Source organism: Humulus lupulus, chromosome 4, assembly GCF_963169125.1.
Source record: "Humulus lupulus chromosome 4, drHumLupu1.1, whole genome shotgun sequence".
NCBI classification, from domain to species: Eukaryota; Viridiplantae; Streptophyta; class Magnoliopsida; order Rosales; family Cannabaceae; genus Humulus; species Humulus lupulus.
Window position 1 is genome coordinate 183,328,972 of NC_084796.1, and position 20,159 is coordinate 183,349,130.

Here is a 20,159-nt window from a genome sequence, read left to right on the forward strand (position 1 = left end):
GAAGGGATATTTTGCAGCAGTTGCGATGCACGCACAACTTCATGGGCATTGGGAACAGTATAAATACAAGTCCTCCACCATTGTCGAAGGGGGTAAGATTTTTAGCCAACCCACCAACACCAGAAATATACCGACCAGCTTGTTAGGAACACTTAGCAGTAATTTCTGCCATTTTGTATTGTTTTTACACTTAGAATCATACCTGTTTTAACTGGTCATCTTGTGTAAACCTTAAAGATCAATTCAAATTGAAGAGGAAGTAGGTCATTTCCATTTCTTGGGACCGAACCTCTATAATTTCTGGTGTCTTTTATCATTCATTTCTCATAGTTATTAGGCCCTTGGCTTATTTATAGTTCATTGATTGTCTGAATGAAGGCTCTCTAATTAATTATTTTAACTCCGCGTTAGTTGACCAAAAAACTAGTCAAAGTTTTGGTGCTTTCACTGAGAGCCCAAGACAATCACATTAGATTTTTGTTATCGCAAGGATGGTGGTCTCAACCCAAAGGTCAAGCCAAGAACCTCTAGAGCCCGAGGTTGAAACCTCTCGTTAAGTACCTTCAATGAGACATTTGAATGGGAAACAAGGAAACTTACCACCCAGGAGCCCATATGGTGTTGGGGGACAAACCGATGGGCTGCTGCACCAGGATGCAGAGCTGCCGCTTCTACTGGAATCACCCATGCAGGAACTTCAGGTGGAGGTGCTGCAAGGGGTACCGACTAGCAAGAAACAAGGGCTGGGGGTCCCGGATGGTATGAGCCCCATGTAGATATTGAAGGGTTCGATCCCGAGATTGAACAAATAAGACTGGCCATGAGACAAATGTAGGATCAGCTTGCTAATATGAACCAGGGGCGGGCCACCGCCCAACAGGAAATTAACGAGGCATTCGAGAAGCAGTGTAGGGATTTTCAAGAGTGGATGGACTGGCATGCACGAGAGATGCAAGCCCGACAAGAGGATATGAAACACTGGACCAGGGAGGCCGCTGAACCTATTCACAATTACATGCAGCAGCAGCAAACCCAAGGTGTGGGAACTGTAGCTGGAACTACTGCCCATAACCAAAAACTTCCTCCTGTCTTTGGTTTTGGTGAAGGTGTCATGCACGGACTAGAAACTCGGCCCTAGCAAGGAAATCATGGTTTGACTAGGAGTCATCGATCTGGTCGGGGGGCCCAAGCCAACAATAATAGGCATCCTCTACGGGCTGATGAATAGGTCCTTCCTGGGCACTACATGGGGCGGACCTAGCAGGGAATTTTTGGCCAAGATCTCAAGGAAGTGGCCGAGAGAGAAATCTGGATGCTGCGGGTCGGGATGGCCACCACCGAGTGCCAATACAGAATAGGAGCGGTCAACCTCAGAACTACTAGCAACAACCTGGTCAGTACAGACAACAGTAAGAGCACCCACCAAGACCCAGAAGGGAGGAGCCAGAAGTTAGTAGTGCATTCAAACCCCATTATGCTAATGGGTATAATCAAGATGAGGCAGCTAGCCAAGTTCGCCAACATAATAACCAAGGTCAGGGGGGTAACCAGCCTGAAGGAACGTTTTTCCCACAAGGGGAGAAAATCTCTGACAAACAACCACCCCAAGGTGGAGGGTTCTAGGGAGTACCTCCAGTACCAGGAAGAGCAGATAGTCAAAATGCTGGGGCCAAGGAGGTGAAGACCTTCAAGATGCCCTTAATCATAGCAGGGAAAATCAGGACTCAAACAATGTAGCTCTGCTTGAGCCAATTTGGGACTCAAGAATGGATGAGCTTCGTAATGCAGCACAACCCTGGGGAGCTGTAGACCCTAACATCCAAGCCCAGTTGGATCTGTTAACCCGACTGGTAAGGGACTTAATAGATATTGATATGGAAAGGCAGAGAGGTTCCCCCTTTTCAGAATGTATTAATCAGCTGCCCATACCTGTCAAATTCAAAATACCAACATGGAAAATGTATATTGGGTTGGAGGACCCAGTATCTCATGTCCATCACTTTGAACTACAGACTGATTTACAGGGAGTTAGGGATGATGCCAGGTGCAGGTGCTTCCCAGCTGTTGACGGTGAAATCTCATCAACGAAATTAGATCAGAAAACTCAAAGGTAAGTAAGGTGATATTTAGATAAGAACTTATAATGGACTTATGGAAGGATAAACATAGATCAACAATGGAGTAAAAGCTGTATATTTCTTAGTAGCTTCAGCCTACAATGAATTTTCTAACCCCTCATTCTGAAGGGTAAGGCTCTATTTATAGCTGGGCTCTAATGGCCCCTTATACATGGTGGTCCCTTTGGACAAAATAGTACATGAGTACACTGTCAGGATAATGGCACAGGTGGTAGTGGTGTTGGAAGAGTGGTGGTCTGCTCTAGTACATGTCAGGGGTCTGCAAAAGTACTCCTGCCTTGGTTCCACATGGTGCCTCCACTTCTTGTCGGGTGTGGACCTCATAAGCGTGCTGAGGGAGTCCTAATGAGGTGACCACCAAAATGAGGCGCATTTCATTCCTGTACGACCTCCTCGAGCGTTGCCAAGCATCTTAGAATAGCATATAAGGGTTTCAACACTTGAAGTCCTTGGGAATAAGATACCTGGCGAGATTGCTCCATCAAAATGAGGTGAGAAGGAAACCTTGACCCCACATGTGTACTCTGGGCACAAAACGTATCTTCGTCGGCGTATAAGGCGAGGCCTTGGCACTAGGTCTTGGTGCGCTTGGGCGCGAGACCCTTGTGCGCGCGGGCATGAGGCCCATGTGCGTGAGGCCCATGTGCACGCGAGCGAAAGACACATGTGCGCGCAGGCGCGAGGCCCATATGTGTGTGGGCGCGAGACCCCTGTGCGTGCGGGCGCGAGGCTTGTGTGCGCGCAGGTGTGAGATCCATGTGCACGCGGGCACGAGGTCCTTGTTCGTATGGTCGTGAGACAGATGTGTGCACGGGCGCGAGGCCCCTGTGCACGTGGGTGCGAGACCCATGTGCGCGTAGGTGTGAGACACCTCCTAGGCGCGCTTGGATGTGCGAGGCGAGGTCAGGTGCTTGGGGGCCGCGAGGCGCCTACCTGGGCGAGGTGTGGGACCCCTCCCAGGTGTGAGGCGTCTTCTTGATGCATGGTCCACGGTGTGGGACACCTCGGGGCGAGGCTTAGCGTGCCTCACTTAACCCGAGACACATAGTGTGAGACCCTTGGGGTGAGGCTAGGCATGGTGCGTGAGGTGCTGGCATAAGCGAGGTGCAGCTGGGTGCTGCCGAAGTGGTGTTTGCGAGGCCCATGCACGAGGTACAGCTAGGTGCTGTCGAAGGGGTGTCTGCGAGGCCCATGCGCGAGGCGCAGCTGGGTGCTGCAGAAGGGGTGTCCGCGAGGCCCATGCGCGAGGCGCAACTGGGTGCCGCCGAAGTGATTTTCGCGAGGCCCATGCGCGAGGCACAGCTGGGTGCTGCTGAAGTGGTGTCCGTGAGGCCCATGCACGAGGTGTAGCTAGGTGCTGCGCGAGATGGAGGCGTCTCGCGAGGCTGGGGCCTTGAATTCGAGGGGCATGGCTAAGGGCCATGCGCATGAGACAGAGGCGTCTTACAAGGGGATGCGACTTGGAGGCCTGGAATGACCTCATGAGGCCTAGGGCCTTGCGAATGTCTGACATTTTGGTGGCCTGTAATAACCTTCTACCTCCATCGTGTACTTGGCGCCTTTGGCGCCTCTTAGCTGCTTACTTCATTAAGGGACTAGAAACTTTTTTTTTTCTTGGTGGATTTTTGGTATCCACACCAGCTGCCCTGTCAGAAATTGCGCAGCAGTGGTTTTTTAAGTTACCACCAGGATTGATTACATCATGGGATGGATTTGTACGCACATTCTATTCACAATTTTCCTCAGCAATGCCCCTTCCCGCCGAGCCGAATGACCTGGTGGACATAAAACAAAAAGATAATGAACCTTTGAAGGAGTACATTCAACATTTTATGCAGGAAGCCACCAGGGTGAAATCCCTAAGTGATGATGGTAAGTTGATAGCCATCAATTCGGGAGTCAAGGTAAAAAGTCTACTTTGGAGTAGCTTGAAGAGGAAGTCAGCGCGCACCACTCAAGAATTCCTTGATAGGGCAGAAGATTTTATCAAGTTAGAGGAAGCTGAACGAAAGTTGGATAATCCTACCCAAGAAATTGGCGAGTAGGAGAAAACAAGTGATGGGAACACCACCAACCCTGCAGAAGGAAGTAAAAATGGGGGCAAGAATGACAAATGCGGTAACGGGGCTGGAAGCAGTGGTAGCCAGAATGACAGCAAGAAGCCTAAGACCGCCGAGCAGCCAAAACTGCGAGAATACATACCCAAATTTACTACTTACATTATCCTAATGGAGTCCCGAGCAGATGTTTTCAATGCCACCCAAGCAGTATTACCTTACAGGAGACCACCACCATTAAGGAAAGATGCTAGTAGACGGGATATGACCAAGTTCTGTCGGTTTCACAATGATTATGGTCACGAAACCAATGAATATAACCACTTGAATAAGGAAATAGAATTCCTCATTAGAAAAAACAATGCTCATCTGAAGAGGTATGTACGACCGGCTGCCGACCAACATCCTCAACAGCCTCATCAGCAACAGTCTTAGCAATATCAAAGTAATCAGCCCATCCTACCACCACCAGTTGTGGGTCGACTAGATATGATCTGCGGCGAACCACATTTGGCTGAAAACTCCAGTAAAGCTTGAGAAAGGTACGCTCGTTCCCTTAGGCACGAGCAGGAGGAATATGTACTGGTTTTCCAGGAGCGTACTCCCAAACAACCTCGCTATGAAGATACAAGTTATGTACATCATTTGCACAATGATCCCTTGGTGGTAGAAGTACAAATAGCTAACATGATCGTAGCACGAACGTTGATTTATCATGGCTCGTCTGCCAACATTCTATTCAAGAATACTCTAGAAATGATGAATTTAAGCATTAGAGACTTGGAACCATACGAGCAGAAGCTGTATGGGTTTGCTGGAAACAGTATAGCCTCCATAGGAAGCATAAGGTTGCCTTTAACAGTAAGGAAGACACCTAAAAGCAACATGATAATGGCTTTGTTCGTGGTAATTGACATTCCCTCTCCGTACAATGCCATGATAGGTCGGCCGGCCCTGTATGACCTCCAAGCAGTCACCTCAGTTTTCCACTTATTACTCAAATTCCCAACCTGAGTAGGTGTAGGATGTCTTAAGGGGAACCAACTGGTGGCCAGAGAATGTTATAATTCATCAGTTAAAAAGGTAGGCAAGGCAGTCTGTACCACCCAGCCTGCAGGGCCTAGTCACCAGAAATAGGATACAGCCCAAAACGAGGGAGATGACGTAGACCGTCGTTTTGGGGACACTGATATAGGGGTAGGTCTAGTCGAAGAATTAGAAGAGGCCCCACTTGACCTAAATTACCCAGCCAGGGTTGTCAAGGTAGGGAAATGGCTGTCTGGGAACATAAGATCTGCTTTGATCTAGTTCCTATGGGACAACGAGGATGTATTTGCCTGGTCACATGATGATATGGTGGGGATCTGCCCAACCATTATAAGCCATGCCCTCAACATTGACACAATACACTTCAAGCTTGTACAACAGAAAATGAGGTTATTGGATCAGACGAGGGCAAAAGCATTAGAGGAACTGGAGAAGCTCCGAAATAACAACTTTATCAGGGAAGCCTTTTATCCTGTATGGGTTTCCAATCCTGTATTGGTACCAAAGCCTAACAACAAGTGGAGGGTATGCATAGATTTTACAGATTTGAATAACGCATGCCCCAAGGACTACTTCCCACTTCCAAGAATTGACCAACTGGTAGACACTACAGCCAACCATGAAATTTTAACCTTCATGGATGCCTACTCTGGGTACAACCAAATAAGCATGCATCCACCCGACCAGGAGCATACAAGTTTCTGCATGGATGTGGGGTTGTACTGCTATAGAGTAATGTCGTTCGGCCTGAAAAACACTGGAGTAACATATTAGTAGCTGGTAAACCGTATGTTCAAGGACCAAATCGGGAATAACATGGAAGTTTACATGGATGATATGTTGGTGAAATCCAAGTAGGCCGAGGGGCACATTGAGGCCTTGGAGGAGTGTTTCAATATCCTAAGGTAGTATAGAATGAAATTAAACCCCCTAAATGCTCCTTTGGTGTGGGATCAGGAAAATTCTTGGGGTTCATAGTAAACTCCAGGGGAATAGAAGAAAACCCCAAAAAGATAGAAGCACTACTGGATGTATAGCAGCACTTAGCAGATTTGTGTCTAAATTAATTGATAAGTGTATTCCATTTTTTAATATCCTCAGAGGCGCAAAGAAATTTGAATGGGCTGAAGAGTGTGAATAAGCCTTCCAAGCTCTAAAGTAGCAGATGGCACAACCCTCGATCCTTTCAAAACCTCTAGAGGGTGAAGAATTATGCATATACCTGGCAGTAACTCAACACGCTGTTAGTGCAGTCCTGATTAGGGAAGAAGACAAGATACAACATCATGTCTACTATGTTAGTAAAAGGTTGGTTGATGCTGAAAGCAGGTACCCCTACTTGAAAAATTAGCTTACTGCTTGGTTTTGTCTTCAAGAAAACTTCGCCCATATTTCCAAGCTCATCCAATCAATGTTCTTACTGACTAATCACTGTGCCAAGTCTTGCAAAAGTCAGACACCTCTGGTCGGTTGCGCAAATGGTCTATAGAGCTCGGGCAGTACGAGATTACCTACCAGCCCCGAACAACAATTAAAGCCAGGCTCTTATAGATTTTGTAGCTGAGGGTACTAAAGTACCAGAACCAGACAGAGTCATTGCCGAGCAGTCATCCGAGTTTGAACTACCACACAGGACGAATGCTGCACAGAATGCCGGACACCCAGAATCCATCACTATTGATTCCGAAAAAGAACAAGAAGCTTGGAAACTACATGTAGATGGCTCGTCTACCGACCAGTTGTCTGGGGCCTGTCTCACACTAATCACCCCCAAAGGGCAACACATCCATTGTACACTTCGTTTTGGATTTAAGGCATCTAATAATGAAGCAGAATACGAAGCACTTATTGCGAGCCTAAGATTAGCTAAAGAAGTGAAAGCTGAATCCTTGGAGATATATAGCAACTCGCAGCTAATTGTCAACCACGTCCTCGGAGAATATGTTGCTCGGGGAGAGAAAATGATGGCCTATCTCAGTAAAATTAGAGATTAGCTTGCTCAGATTAAGAGATACACCATCCAACAGGTACCTAGAGAACAAAATGCCACGGTAGATGCATTAGCTAGGTTGGCCAGCAGTGCCGTGGTGGACAAAGCAGATTTGGTCTCCATTGAGTATCTGGACCAACCCAGTATCAACTTGCCAAAACCAATCCTTCTAATAGATAACACTTCGTCCTCGATGACCTCGATTGCAGCTTATCTAGAGCACGGAATCCTGCCCAACAGTCATAACTAGTCTAGAAAATTGATAAGGAAAGTTGCTCGGTACCTCATCCTGGATGGGGTCATGTACAGAAAAGGATTTTCCATGCCATTGCTCAGGTGCGTCAACCATACAGAATCATGACGACTTCTTAAAGAAGTACATGAGGGTTTTTGTGGGAATCATACTGGGGGGCAGAGTCTATCTAAGAAAATTTTAAGGCAAGGCTACTTCTGGCCAGCTATGAATGAGGACTCCATATCGCATGTTCGAAAATGTGACAAGTGTCAAAGATTTGCAAAAATCCCCCGAGTAGCCCTAAACGAGCTAACACAGATGCAAAGTCCATGGACCTTTTCCATTTGGGGGATCGACCTTATTGGTCGGTTGCCAAAAGGAAAGGGGGGAATACAATACGCATTAGTAGCAGTGGATTACTTTACCAAATGGACAGAGGCCGAGCCACTGACAACAATCACTTCCAAGAAAGTATTGGACTTTGTGGTAAAGAATATAATTTGTAGGTTTGGTCTACCCCACAAAATAGTGTCGGACAATGGCACACAATTTGATAGCCAGTTATTTACCGATTTCTACACTAGACACAAGCAAATGGACAAGTAGAAGAAGTTAGCAAAACTCTCAAAGATACTCTGAAGAAGCATTTAGAAAAGGCTAAGCAAAACTGGCCTGAGAGACTACCCGAAGTACTATGGTCCTATAGGACTACCGAGCGAACAACTACTGGAGATACCCCCTTTGCACTTACATACGGATGTGAAGTGATGCAGCCCGTAAAGGTGACTCCACCATCTCAGAGGCGCACAACATATGGCCAGGATGGTAATCACTAGCTATTAACTGAATCCTTGGACATAATTGAAGAAAGACACAAAAAGTCCAACATACGCCTATCAGCAAAAAGTTGCCCAATACTTAAATTCTAGAGTTAAGGAACAAAAATTTGACGTAGGAGACCTAGTCTTACAAAGAATATTCCCAGACACTCAAGATGCTTTAGCAGGAGTACTAGGTCCCAACTGGGAAGGCCCTTACCAGGTTACGGAGATAGTACCACCCGGCATATACAAGTTAGCGTGGTATAACAAAGATCTCCAACTAGTACCTGTCCCCCATTATTGGAATGGGGAACACCTAAGGAAGTACTACCAATAAGATTGCTTTTAAGAGATCGTTGACTGGCCGGTATAGGCACGATTTCCCTTACCACCAACCAACCAAAGTTAGTTTTATTAATTATGCACAGGCACGATTTGCCCAATTATTGTAATAATTAATTTTTATGAATGTAAGCTACTTTGTAGTGACACAGCTTGTATGGTTAATCTTTAATCAATAAGACACGTTTAGTCAATTTTTTACAAGCCTTTATTTTTACAATGATTATCTTGCTAACTAGGGAGTACATCACGGCTTGTCGGCAGTGTATGAAACCTCTGCAGGTTTTGGCAAGCCCAAGTGGGCCCGAATAGGTTATTACAAATAACTTTGGCCAATTAACAAGTGACCAAGAAGATAACTCAAGAGTTATGAATCCCACTCGGTCACTTGGGGGGCACCATAGTCATACATGGACAAGAAGTGAAAAAAGTGCATAATTAAAAGGACTTAGAAGCGTTAATTTTTTATTAATGTTAAAGTGCTTGCGCGTTGCTCGGTATACTAGGCAACAAAAAGAGCCATAAAGAAATTTTTGTAGAGAGAGTTGAACAGTATTGTTTACAACTCGTTCAAAAAAATTAATTAACTCCGATCAACAGACAGAGCTGCACAGCTCCAAACAGAGCCGCATAGCTCAAAAAAAAAACAGTATACCCCGAGCACTAACGAAAAATAACGTACGAGCAGATACATACCCATATAAAAATATCATATAGACATGTGTCAAAAGGCGCTCGAGATTAAAAGCTGCTTGACTCAGCTGATGTTTCAACAAAAGGAAAATAAGTTCGCGAGAATAAAGATTGCTCGGCTCAGTCACTTTTGTTCAGACATAGACTATAAAAAAAAGACAGATAGAGTTTTCAAGAGTCAGGGATGTGTTGCTCGGGCTCAACAACAAGAGTTTCAGCAGGGAGATTTCTGGACTGGTCCGCAGGAGTTGGAGCCTCATTTGAAGAACTTGGGTCAGATGGCAAGACACCCTCTTCAGGAGCTATGACGAGTGGCTCAATGCGCAACTTGGCAGCCTCTGGGTCGGAGATTGGCAACTGCTTGGTAGGTCCAGCTGGAGCCTCGTTCTTCTCTCGCTCAGTGCAATACTGCATAAGCTCATCGTAAGCCTCTCCCAAATAACTGAAGTCCCCTGTTTTGTTACGAACCCAAAAATCAAAGAAAGTGCTCAGGCCAAAATCCTCCAAGCCTTAGCATCGACAACCCGATCAGATTTTTCTTGCTCAAGAGCCTTTGCCAGTCTATCCTCCTTTTCTTGGGTGGCCTTCTCAATAGCAGCAGTCTTTTCCTTCAACTCTTCGACCCTCCTCTCCAACCGGTTAACATCAAGGTTCCTCTACTCAGCAGCATTTTTAAGACTCTCAGATTCCTTAGTAACCTGCTTAGAGGTCCGTTGAAGATTCTGAACTTGCTCGGACAACTCATTAATTTGGGAGGTTTTGTCTTCAGACTCCTTCACCAAGCCAAGAACCTGCTTGCTCTCCCCTTTGGCACGATAATGAGCATAGCTAAGGAATAGCATACCCTGCAGCATGAAATAAGGAAGCTGAGAGCAAGTGACAAACAAGGAAAATCAATTATCTTCAAGAATGCCAAATATTTACCCTAACAACATCCTGGAGGCCAGTACTGGTGATATACTCCAAGGATTTGGTACTTAAATTAGTCATGATGTTAGATTGGGTAGAGGACACCCTTTTTTCGTGGCCTTGATGAATGGCTAAAGCCTTCTTTAAAGGTCCATGAAACTCCTCGGCAGGGCCCTTAGCAGCACGCTCTGGGACTCTGCTCGGGGGCCCATACCTTTGCGCAGGGGACGAGTGAATAACCTCCTCAGTCTGAGGTTGCTTGCCTTTGGAAGATTTGTGAATCGAAGTCTGCGACTGTGACCATTTTCGAGAAGGAGTCTGTTCGGGGGTCCTAGCAACCTGCTCGACAAGTTCAGCAGGGGTGTCTGTCTTCTAGCGTTTGGCTGGAGGAGCCTCACTGCTCGGACTGGTGATGTGTTTCTGAGCAAATTTCTTAAAGAGCACAGACGCCATATCTGCAAATCAAAATAAAAGGTTAGTAAGGAGCCGAGCAGCATTGGAACAAGCAGAAAATTATAATTACGAAAGAATGCAAAGAAAGTATTATAAAGAGTAAAATCACCCTCTTCGTCCCCCCCCCCCCCCGAGCAACCATATGCTCTGGGCAGTGCATCCTCATCACTGTTCGAGGAGTTTGAGTTTAAATGCTCAACTTTAATCTGCTTCCCCTTTCTAGACTGGGGAGCAGTGGTAGCTTTTAGACCACTATGCTCAGCAGGCTCTCGAATGACGACCCCTGTCGAGCTTCTTGTTTGGTGGGCCACACAAGGTCTGGACGGAGGTACAGATAGCCTGGTTTTTTTTTTAGATGGCGGAGAACTGGGTGACTTAGTACTGGGCAGGTGCTTCCTAGGTGACTGTCTAGTAGGGGTAGCACCCTTGACTTGCGTCTCTGGATTGGGGTAAAGCCCAACATTGGTTAATTTCTCTGTGGTGGTCAGAGCCATTGTGTATTTAAGGTTGGGGTTCATGGCAGCCAACCTGCGAGCCCATTTATCCATCTCCCGAGCAGAGGCCAGACAGCTAAAGGGACCATTGCGTTGAAAAGATAGGTGGCTGGCAACCATATTTTCAGTAAGAAAGCACTGGCTGGCATACTCCCCATCATTAGAGATACTGTTCATATTTTCCAGGTAAATATTGGAATCCCTATGGCTGAAATAAAAATACCCCGAGCGACCTTGCCGGGGACTAGATTTGAGGTCAAAGAGGTAATTAATTTCGTGGGCAGAAGGAACTGGCCAATTCAAAGTTTTGTACAACACGCAAAGGGCAAAAAGAAACCTAATGCCCTTGGGACTGATTTGGGTTCGGAAAATCCCAAAATAACCAGCCACACTCCGAAAGTACAACTGAAAAGGGAGAGTGGCTCCAGCAGTCATATGGAATCGTCTCCAGGCACAGAATTGGGCCCCAGGGCAATTGCCAGTTTGACAAGCAGTAGGCTTGAAGACGGATACACCCTCCAGCTTAAAATGCTCCTTCACATTTTGTATTTGTTTAATGGAAATAGTACTAACAGGAGCCACATAGAGAGGACCCTCTTCCTTCTCAGCCAACGGGTTTAGGGATGCCTCAATATAAATCTCTGTAGCATACTTGGTCTCAGAATCTTCTTCCTGTCCTGAGCCACTGGGCTCCTCCTCGGAGGGTGATGCCTCTCTGGGATCCCCTCCATTAGCGCGCTATGCCATGCGAGGATCTTCTTCTTTCGAGGCTTGAGTTGTTTTTTTGGTATGAGCCTAGACGACACAGTGATGGAGTTCGGTGATCACCTCCCCTGAGTAGTCTGCTCACACAAGAAAAAGGGGAAAATGAGGTGAGAGCACCGAATAGCACTGGTCGATATAATTATCATAGGGTATACCGACAAGCTCAAGAGTAAACACGGCACAATATACCGCGCAACAGGAAGACAAGATCAAAAGTAAAGGAAATCGAGAAAATGAAGGGTTTTCTGAAAAATTTATTAGAGAGCTGTTCTTGGTGTTCTTCAGGAACACCAAACATAAATCTACCAAAATGGGCCGTAAAAAAGTGGTTTTTTGTAAAATCAGAAAATAAAACAGATTACCTGTTATAGGAGCTACTCAAAGCAGTTTTTTATTTACTGATTCAAACAAGATTCATGCAAGAAATCTGAGGGTTGGCAAAAACAAAACCCATGGCCACAGAGAAAAACAGAAGTATTTTCGCATAAATCATAGATATGCCAAGGAGGAAAAAGAAGAACTTACTGGTAGTAGAGGGTAACACTAGCCGAAAAGCTCCGGTGATCACGGGCTGGGCACTGGTCGGTGTAAAAACTTGAAATTCACAAAGAGGGAAGTTCTGAGCGTTTGGGAAGTTTGAAAGGAGAAAAGACTATAGAAAATGAAGGTAGAAGATAAGGAAGCTATTTATAGTCGAGGTACAACGCTCTACCTCCTCCTATGAGCATTGATGAGACATCCCCTCAACTGCTGCAAGCACGTCTCCCCAGACAAGTCAGCACACTACCCAGCACGTCCTTCAAGTCACTTCACCTCAACCGCCCAACACGTCAGTCACTCTTCGGTAACTACACAAACCAACAGTATAGTTATTAAGAGAAGCCATTATGACACTTTATGTTATCAAAAAGAGGCGGGAAAGAATGAAAAGTCATTTCTTGGAAACTTGAAGAAGTAAAAAGGTCTTCAACTTTATTAAATAAATATGCCACGTAGCAAAGAGAACATACCTCTGACCAGGCTGGTCGGGGTGGTGTCCAAAAGGAAAGTTTACATACTGCTCAGCCCCATTGCAAACTTGAGGAGCAAATGTTATCCCAAAAATATACACAGCTGATACGACATGAAGGTTGGACACGTGGCATCATATTTTGGGCACGTATCATCATTTTCTTGACATGTGGCATAGGCATCCAACAATCAAACAAGTTGGAGAGAGCACACTTACCAAATGAATAACAATTACTGCGCGATATGCTCACCAGGAAAGCAGCTGCGCGGTATACTCACCAGAAAAGAGGCTTCTCAGTATGCTCTATAGGAAACCTGATATAAATGGTCGGATGAAGTCAATTACATCCTCCTCACGCCTAATAACGCACCAAAAAACTCGGTCAAACTCCTGAGGAATAGGACTACAACTACCCGCGAAAAGGAAGTGATATTTTGCAATAGTTGTGATGCAGACTCAACTTCCTGGGCATTGGGAACAGTATAAATACAAGTCTTCCACCACTGTGTAAGGGTTTCAGATTTTTAGCCTACCTGACCAACACCAGAAATATACCAACTAGCCTGTTAGGAACAATTAGCAGTGAGTTCTGCCATTTTGTATTGTTTTTACACTTAGAATCGTACCTGTTTTCACTTGTCATCTTGCGTAAACCTTAAAGATCAATACAAATTGAAGAGGGAGTAGGTCATTATCCTTTCTTGGGGCTAAACCTCTATAGTTTCTGGTGTCTTTTATCATTCATTTCTCATAGTTATTAAGTCATTTGCTTATTTATAGTTTATTGATTGTCTGAATGAAAGCTCTCTAATTAATTATTTTAACTCCGCGTCAGTTGACCAAAAAACTAGTCAACATTTGTGATGCATATGATGTGTATTAATGCTTTTGGGATTCAATTGGGACTTTGGGGAAACTTGGGATGATTTTGGAAGGTTTAGGTTTGGAGAAAACGCAAGAAACACCCAGTTGTTCTGGGTTCGCGAAGGGGCACCGCGGTGCTATTCTTCTAAGCTGCAGCACTGGGATGTTCCAGTGCAGGAGGCCCTGGCTGTGTGCCTCGGTGCTAGGCCATTTTTAAGGGCCTTCATTTTTTATTTTTACTGTTTTTTCCCAGGGGCTCGGGGGACGATTTTACCACCCCGTTTGGTGGAATTGGAGGTCTCGAGAGCATGAGATTGGTCCCGGGGTTGTTTATGGAATCGAATGTTGATGATTATGGGTTATAACTAGTTTATCGCTAAGGCTCAGGACAAGATCGTACTCGAGGATCGCTTGCATCCAGTGCTTTGACCAAAGGTAAGAAAATTGCACCTGATGCGTGAGATGCATGATTGGGGCTTGGCCCAACTATTAATATAATTGGATTGGGGCTTGGCCCATTTGTTAAATGTAAAGTGATTAGGGCTAGGGCCCAGCTAATGAGCATGATTATAATTATGCCTGTGTATATCTATTTTATTATACTGTGACGCATTGTATCTGTGTGTATGATGAATGTATTATGTGGATGTTTGTTCTGACTAGGAAGCTCAGTTTATAAGCCGAGAATTGGTCTGTTGCATATGATTAAAGCTCGACCTACTAGTTGAGGGTATATTTGATTAAAAAGGGGCTCGACTTATAAGTTGAGGTTCAAGGCTTGACTTATAAGTCGAGGGTCTGTAAGGCTCAGCTTATGAGCTGTGATCGGCATTATGTACGTTGAGGGTAGGCCGTTATGGCTAGGCCACCCCGAGAGTGCATTATGCACTTGACTAGCTCAGATGCCATATGAATGAATGGGAGTGCAACACGTACTTGTGTGACCCTATGGCCACTTACTTGTACAATGTGTATGCTTGGTTCGAGTTATTATTGTTGAGCATGCTATTATGTTCTGTGGACTATCTGAATTTGCAAATGTGTTTTCTTGTTGAGTCTTTTGGCTCACATGTGCTTTGTGGTGCAGGTAAGGGTAAGGAAAAGCTTGGCCAACCATGAGTTGTAGAGCATTAGAGGTGACGTGTACATATGCAGTTCGATAGACCGCCACGACCGAGATATCGCAGGGGAACTAGGGTTGGACCTCGTTTTGCTGCTTAGGTCGGGTTCTTTTGTAATCCCTAAGTTGTAACAGACTTTTAAACTTGTATTTTGGGATCCCATGTAAAGACTAAAGTTTTCTTTTAATGGAAAGTTTTACTTATTGACCAAAATTTTTAATACCTGAACCATTAGTGGCTTAATCACATGTCTTAGTCCAAATGACTCATTTTTTGAGTCCAACACTAATTTTAAACACATGTGGTAACAAACCCTAATTAGCAGGGCGTTAGAACTTGGTATCAGAGTTGCCAAGGTTTAAGGGTTCTTGATGATGGATTGGGCATGTACACTCGTCACTAAAGACAAGCTCGAATAAGGGTTTGGTAACTATTAATATAGTTATGTGTGTAATTTCTTAAATGAAATATATGTGCCTTACCTGCTTGTTTAAATAGAAAGCATGATATATTCTCATAGGGTCTGGCCCTTGACTATTGTATGCATGTTAAAGATGTGCTTATTAGCATAATAGTGGCTTGTAAATGTTGTAGAATTTCTTATAAGCATCATTATTGCTCTTAAATGTCAGAAATTCTTATTAGTGTTGCTATATGTGCATGTATTCTAGAAGATGCTCATTAGCATCGTTAAATGTTAAATGGAATGCTTATTAGCATCACAATTGATCTATGTGTTGGGAATAATTCCCTTAAAGCAATTGTAGTTGACAAATGTTTTAAATGAAATAAATAATTGGGTTAAATTATTATATATATATAGACTATGTCTGATATTATGTTGATAATATTAAGTAAATATCAAAAAATTCCAAAGTTTATCTATGTGGTCTTAATCTCATATTGGTATGAGAGGATCGAGATTAAGATAATAAACTTAAAACAGTTCACAGTAAAATAAAGTTATGGAATCTTTAGATTAATTACTGCTAGTACGGTTCGCTAGTATTATGAATAGAAGAAACCTAGATCTGGGTCACTAGTGTAGTAGGACACATTAGTAAAAGTACTTTGTATATAGTGATATATAGAACTGGACCAGATTTGATTTGTTAATACTTGTTTAAACATCGTTTCATAGTATTAATCAAACACATCAAACGATGATCATATACACGATGATCTTAATCCTGAGGTTGCTATGAACTCCTATACATGTCATCTAATCCTTTGATTCATGCGTTAAGGTTTTTCAGAATGATCAGGCTAAGAATAATTATTTTGGGGACTCAATGATGATATGAATGTACATGTTATTCTTTATAAAGTACTCTGTAAATATATGTCTATAATTATCAAGAGTTCAATCTCATATTTACAGTGGAATAATCACGAGATTAATATATATGATTATTTAATCAAAGAACTTTGATTAATAATCTAATATTTATTGGAGCTTGATATTATAGGTCCATAGGCCCCAAGGTAAGAGTTGATGCAAGGGTAAAACTATAATTTGGAAATTTGAGAAGAATTTTATTCTTCGGGTCAAGTATACAATTATATGATAATTAATGTTAAATAATTAATTTGGAATTAATTATTAAAATTTTGAAAATGTGTTTATTAATTTAAATATACAATTTTTGAAATTCATATAAATAAATAAATAAATAAAATTTTGAAATTAATTATTTTATTTGAGTGGGAGAAAATAAAATTGGTAAGTCAAAAATAGTTTTTGATTTATTGAATTTTAAAAGATGATGATAATGATGATCATCAATTTGAATTTTGAATTTAAAATTAAAATTTTGAAATATGGTTGTCATCTTTTCCTTAAAAAGATAAATACCTTATTTTGTGGAAGGTTGATTTTAGTTAAATAAATAAATAAAAGAAAAATGAAATATCCCTGAAAATGGAATATAGCAGTTCACGCATGACACAGTCCAGGGACTGTGCCGTGCATGTAGCACTACACTAATATTGTATCAGTGTTGTTTTTATTTAATTAATTAATAATTTGAAAATAAATATTTTCAAATTTGGTAAGTTAGATATTTAACTAAATCAATTCCTATCATCATTATGAAATTATTATTATATTACTATTATTATTAGGAATAATAAGGTAATTGAATAATCTATAAATATATATAATAATAAGAAGAAATATACAAGAAGCCATACACAAGTCAGTAAGAATTCATAATAGTTTTCATAATTTTTTGTTAGACAGAAGATTATCTTCTTCTTCTTCTTTATTCTAACCTTTCTCAGACCATAATCCAAGTTCTCATGTGTTGAGAAATACTTGTGATTCTTAATTTACAAATCCATGTTCTCTATGTGTCCACACACATCTTGAGGTGTAGAGAACACTCCAGAATATCGTGTTTTGAGTACTCAAAGCATTGGATAGGAAGATCAAAATATATACGAAAAGACTCAAGGACACTTGATAGGCTTCAACAGGTAAATACTTATGTTCTTGAATATTTGTGTATGTGTTTATATGATATATATAAAAATATATTGTATATTTATATATATGTTGCATGATTAATAATATTGTATGTTAATATTTCTGTCTGGATGTTTTCTTGATCATATAAACTGTTTATATGAGAGATGGAAAATTTTGTTGTTGTATACACTAGGCCTACCACGCCTATTCCCCTGCGTACTCTGATTGTTTTTCCAACACTATGTGTACTAGAAAATTCTTATTAGCATCATTACTGCTCTTGAAAGTTAGAACTGCTTAATAGCTTTATGTTATGTATATGAATGCCAGGAATGTGCTTAGTGGCGTTGTTAATGTTTGTAAATGTTAAGAACGTGCTTATTAGTATCTTGTTTGACCATGATTATGAATCGCCATGCTTATTAGCATGATTGTATATGTGTGAATTACAGGGATGCTTATTAGTATTCTCGATGCATGTGAATGCTTATTCGATCGGTTTTGAACCATAGGTTGACATGGGATATTGTTATTACTGCCCGATAAGTCGAGTCATTGATTACAGATAGTCTTTGAAGTATGCTTCCAGGGTAATATAATGAGCCAGCCGATGCTGAGAATCAGGTTTGAAGTAATGACCAGGGTTAGATCCTTCGCCAGCTAGGCTGTAGAGGCATGAGGACGATATTCGTCAATTGAGGCAACAACAGGTTTCGGTAAGGAACGTTGCATTAGAGGCCCCACCTGTTGCTCCAGTACCGACCATACAACAACATATTGAGAAGGAGAACCATTGGGAGCTAATATATGAATGGTTTAGGAAATAGCACCCTCCAGTTTTTGAAGGTAGCGTAGATCCACTCAAGGCAGAACAGTGGATGGCTATGATTACATCAATCCTAGACTTTATGACGGTGGTGGGAAATGAGAGAGTGGCATGTGCCACGTACATGTTTCGGGAGGATGCCCGAATCTGGTGGGAGGTAGTGTCCCAGACTAGGGAGGTGGTGCTCGAAACCTAGCCCGGGATGTCAGAATTACCACAGTACCTGGAGTGACGACATATGCTTAGGTAGTAGAGAGAGCCCTTACTATAGAGGGTGCTATGAATAAGATCTTGCACGAGAACGCGACCAGAAGGGATATCAGGAGGACGGGACCTCCATTTATAGGGTCAGGTAGGGGCGGAGGCCCTATGACCAGAAAAGGAAGACCCCAAATATTGTTTTGGCTTCCAACCTTGATAGGAGGCCACAGGATGTATAGATTGGTCGCCAGGGTGGCAATGAGAACTGGAGGACATATCTAGAGTGCACTAGATGTAGAAGGTGTCATTTGGGGGAGTGTCAGGTGAAGGCCTGATTTTTATGTGGGATTGTGGGACATCTCAAGAAGGACTGCACAAGAATGAAGAAGGAAGAACTAAAAAAGGCAGACAACTCAACTCCAACTTGAGTGTTTGCATTGACACAGGCTGAGGCCGAGGCTGAGGCTAGGCCCACAGTGGTCATAGGTCAGCTTTCTAGTGCTGCCATTTCTTATACTATTATGATTGGCTCTGGTGCTACACACTCTTATGTTTCTAGTAGGATTATTGATAGAGTGTGTAGGCCATGTGATTACTATGCTATGGGGTTTGGGACATTATTACCCACTGGGGAGTTAGTGGTTTCCAAGAGATGGGTCAGATCACTGTCAGTGATAGTGGATGGCAGGGAGTTGTCAGTTGACTTGATGGAGTTGGTTATGACTGACTTTGATATGATTTTGGGGATGGACTGGTTAACTAGATATGGGGAAACCATTGATTGTAAAAAGAAGATGGTAACCTTTGAGCCTAAGGGTGCTTCGTATTTGTTGGCACTGTGCATAAACTCCGAGTATCTATGATTTCAGCATTAAGGGCTAGAGACCTATTGCAAGGAGGTTGCATAGGATTCCTGGCCAATGTGGTGGATACCACTCAGGTTGTCCGAGTGGAGCCAGAAGAGACTAGGTTGGTCTGTGAATTCCTAGATGTGTTCCCAAAGGAATTACCAAAGTTACCGCCACACAGAGAGATAGAATTTGTCATCGAGCTGGAACCAGGGACAGAGCCAGTGTCTAGAGCATCTTATAGAATGGCCCCAGCAAGGTTGAGAGAACTGAAGGTACAATTACAAGAGTTGTTAGACTTAGGTTTTATCAGACCTAGGTTTTCGCCATGGGGTACGCCAGTCCTATTTGTGAAGAAGAAGGATGATTCTCCGAGGATGTGCATAGACTACAGGGAACAGAATAAGTTAATCATTAAGAACAAGTATCCTCTACCAAGGATAGATAACCTATTTGATTAGTTGCAGGATAAAATGGTGTTCTTGAAGATAGATCTTCGATCTGGTTATCACCAGTTAAGGATCAAGGAGGAAGACATACCAAAGACAACCTTCTGTACTAGATATGGGCATTATGAGTTCCTGGACATGTCATTTGGTTTGACTAATGCCCCGACAACCTTCATGAATCTGATGAACAGGGTGTTCAAGGACTATCTGGATCGATTTGTGATCGTCTTTATTGATGATATCTTGGTTTATTCACAATACAAGGAAGAGCACAAGCAACATCTCAAGTTGGTCTTACAGAGGCTAAGAGAACACGAATTATTTGCAAAGTTCAGGTTGTGTGAGTTCTAGTTACCTCAGGTGACTTTCTTGAGTCATATTGTTAGTAGAGATGGAATCAAGTTCAACCCAACTAAGATCGAGG

At 42.9% G+C, this 20,159-nt stretch overlaps 1 protein-coding gene across 1 annotated transcript; it reads left to right on the forward strand.

The window, feature by feature from the left end:
- The first annotated feature begins 1,766 nt into the window (after positions 1 to 1,766).
- Positions 1,767 to 4,630, forward strand: LOC133832722 (uncharacterized). Its single transcript, XM_062263030.1, has 3 exons — positions 1,767 to 2,070; positions 3,885 to 4,042; positions 4,184 to 4,630. The coding sequence occupies exons 1-3, from the start codon at positions 1,767 to 1,769 to the stop codon at positions 4,628 to 4,630; spliced, it is 909 nt and encodes a 302-aa protein (XP_062119014.1).
- The last annotated feature ends 15,529 nt before the right edge of the window (positions 4,631 to 20,159 follow it).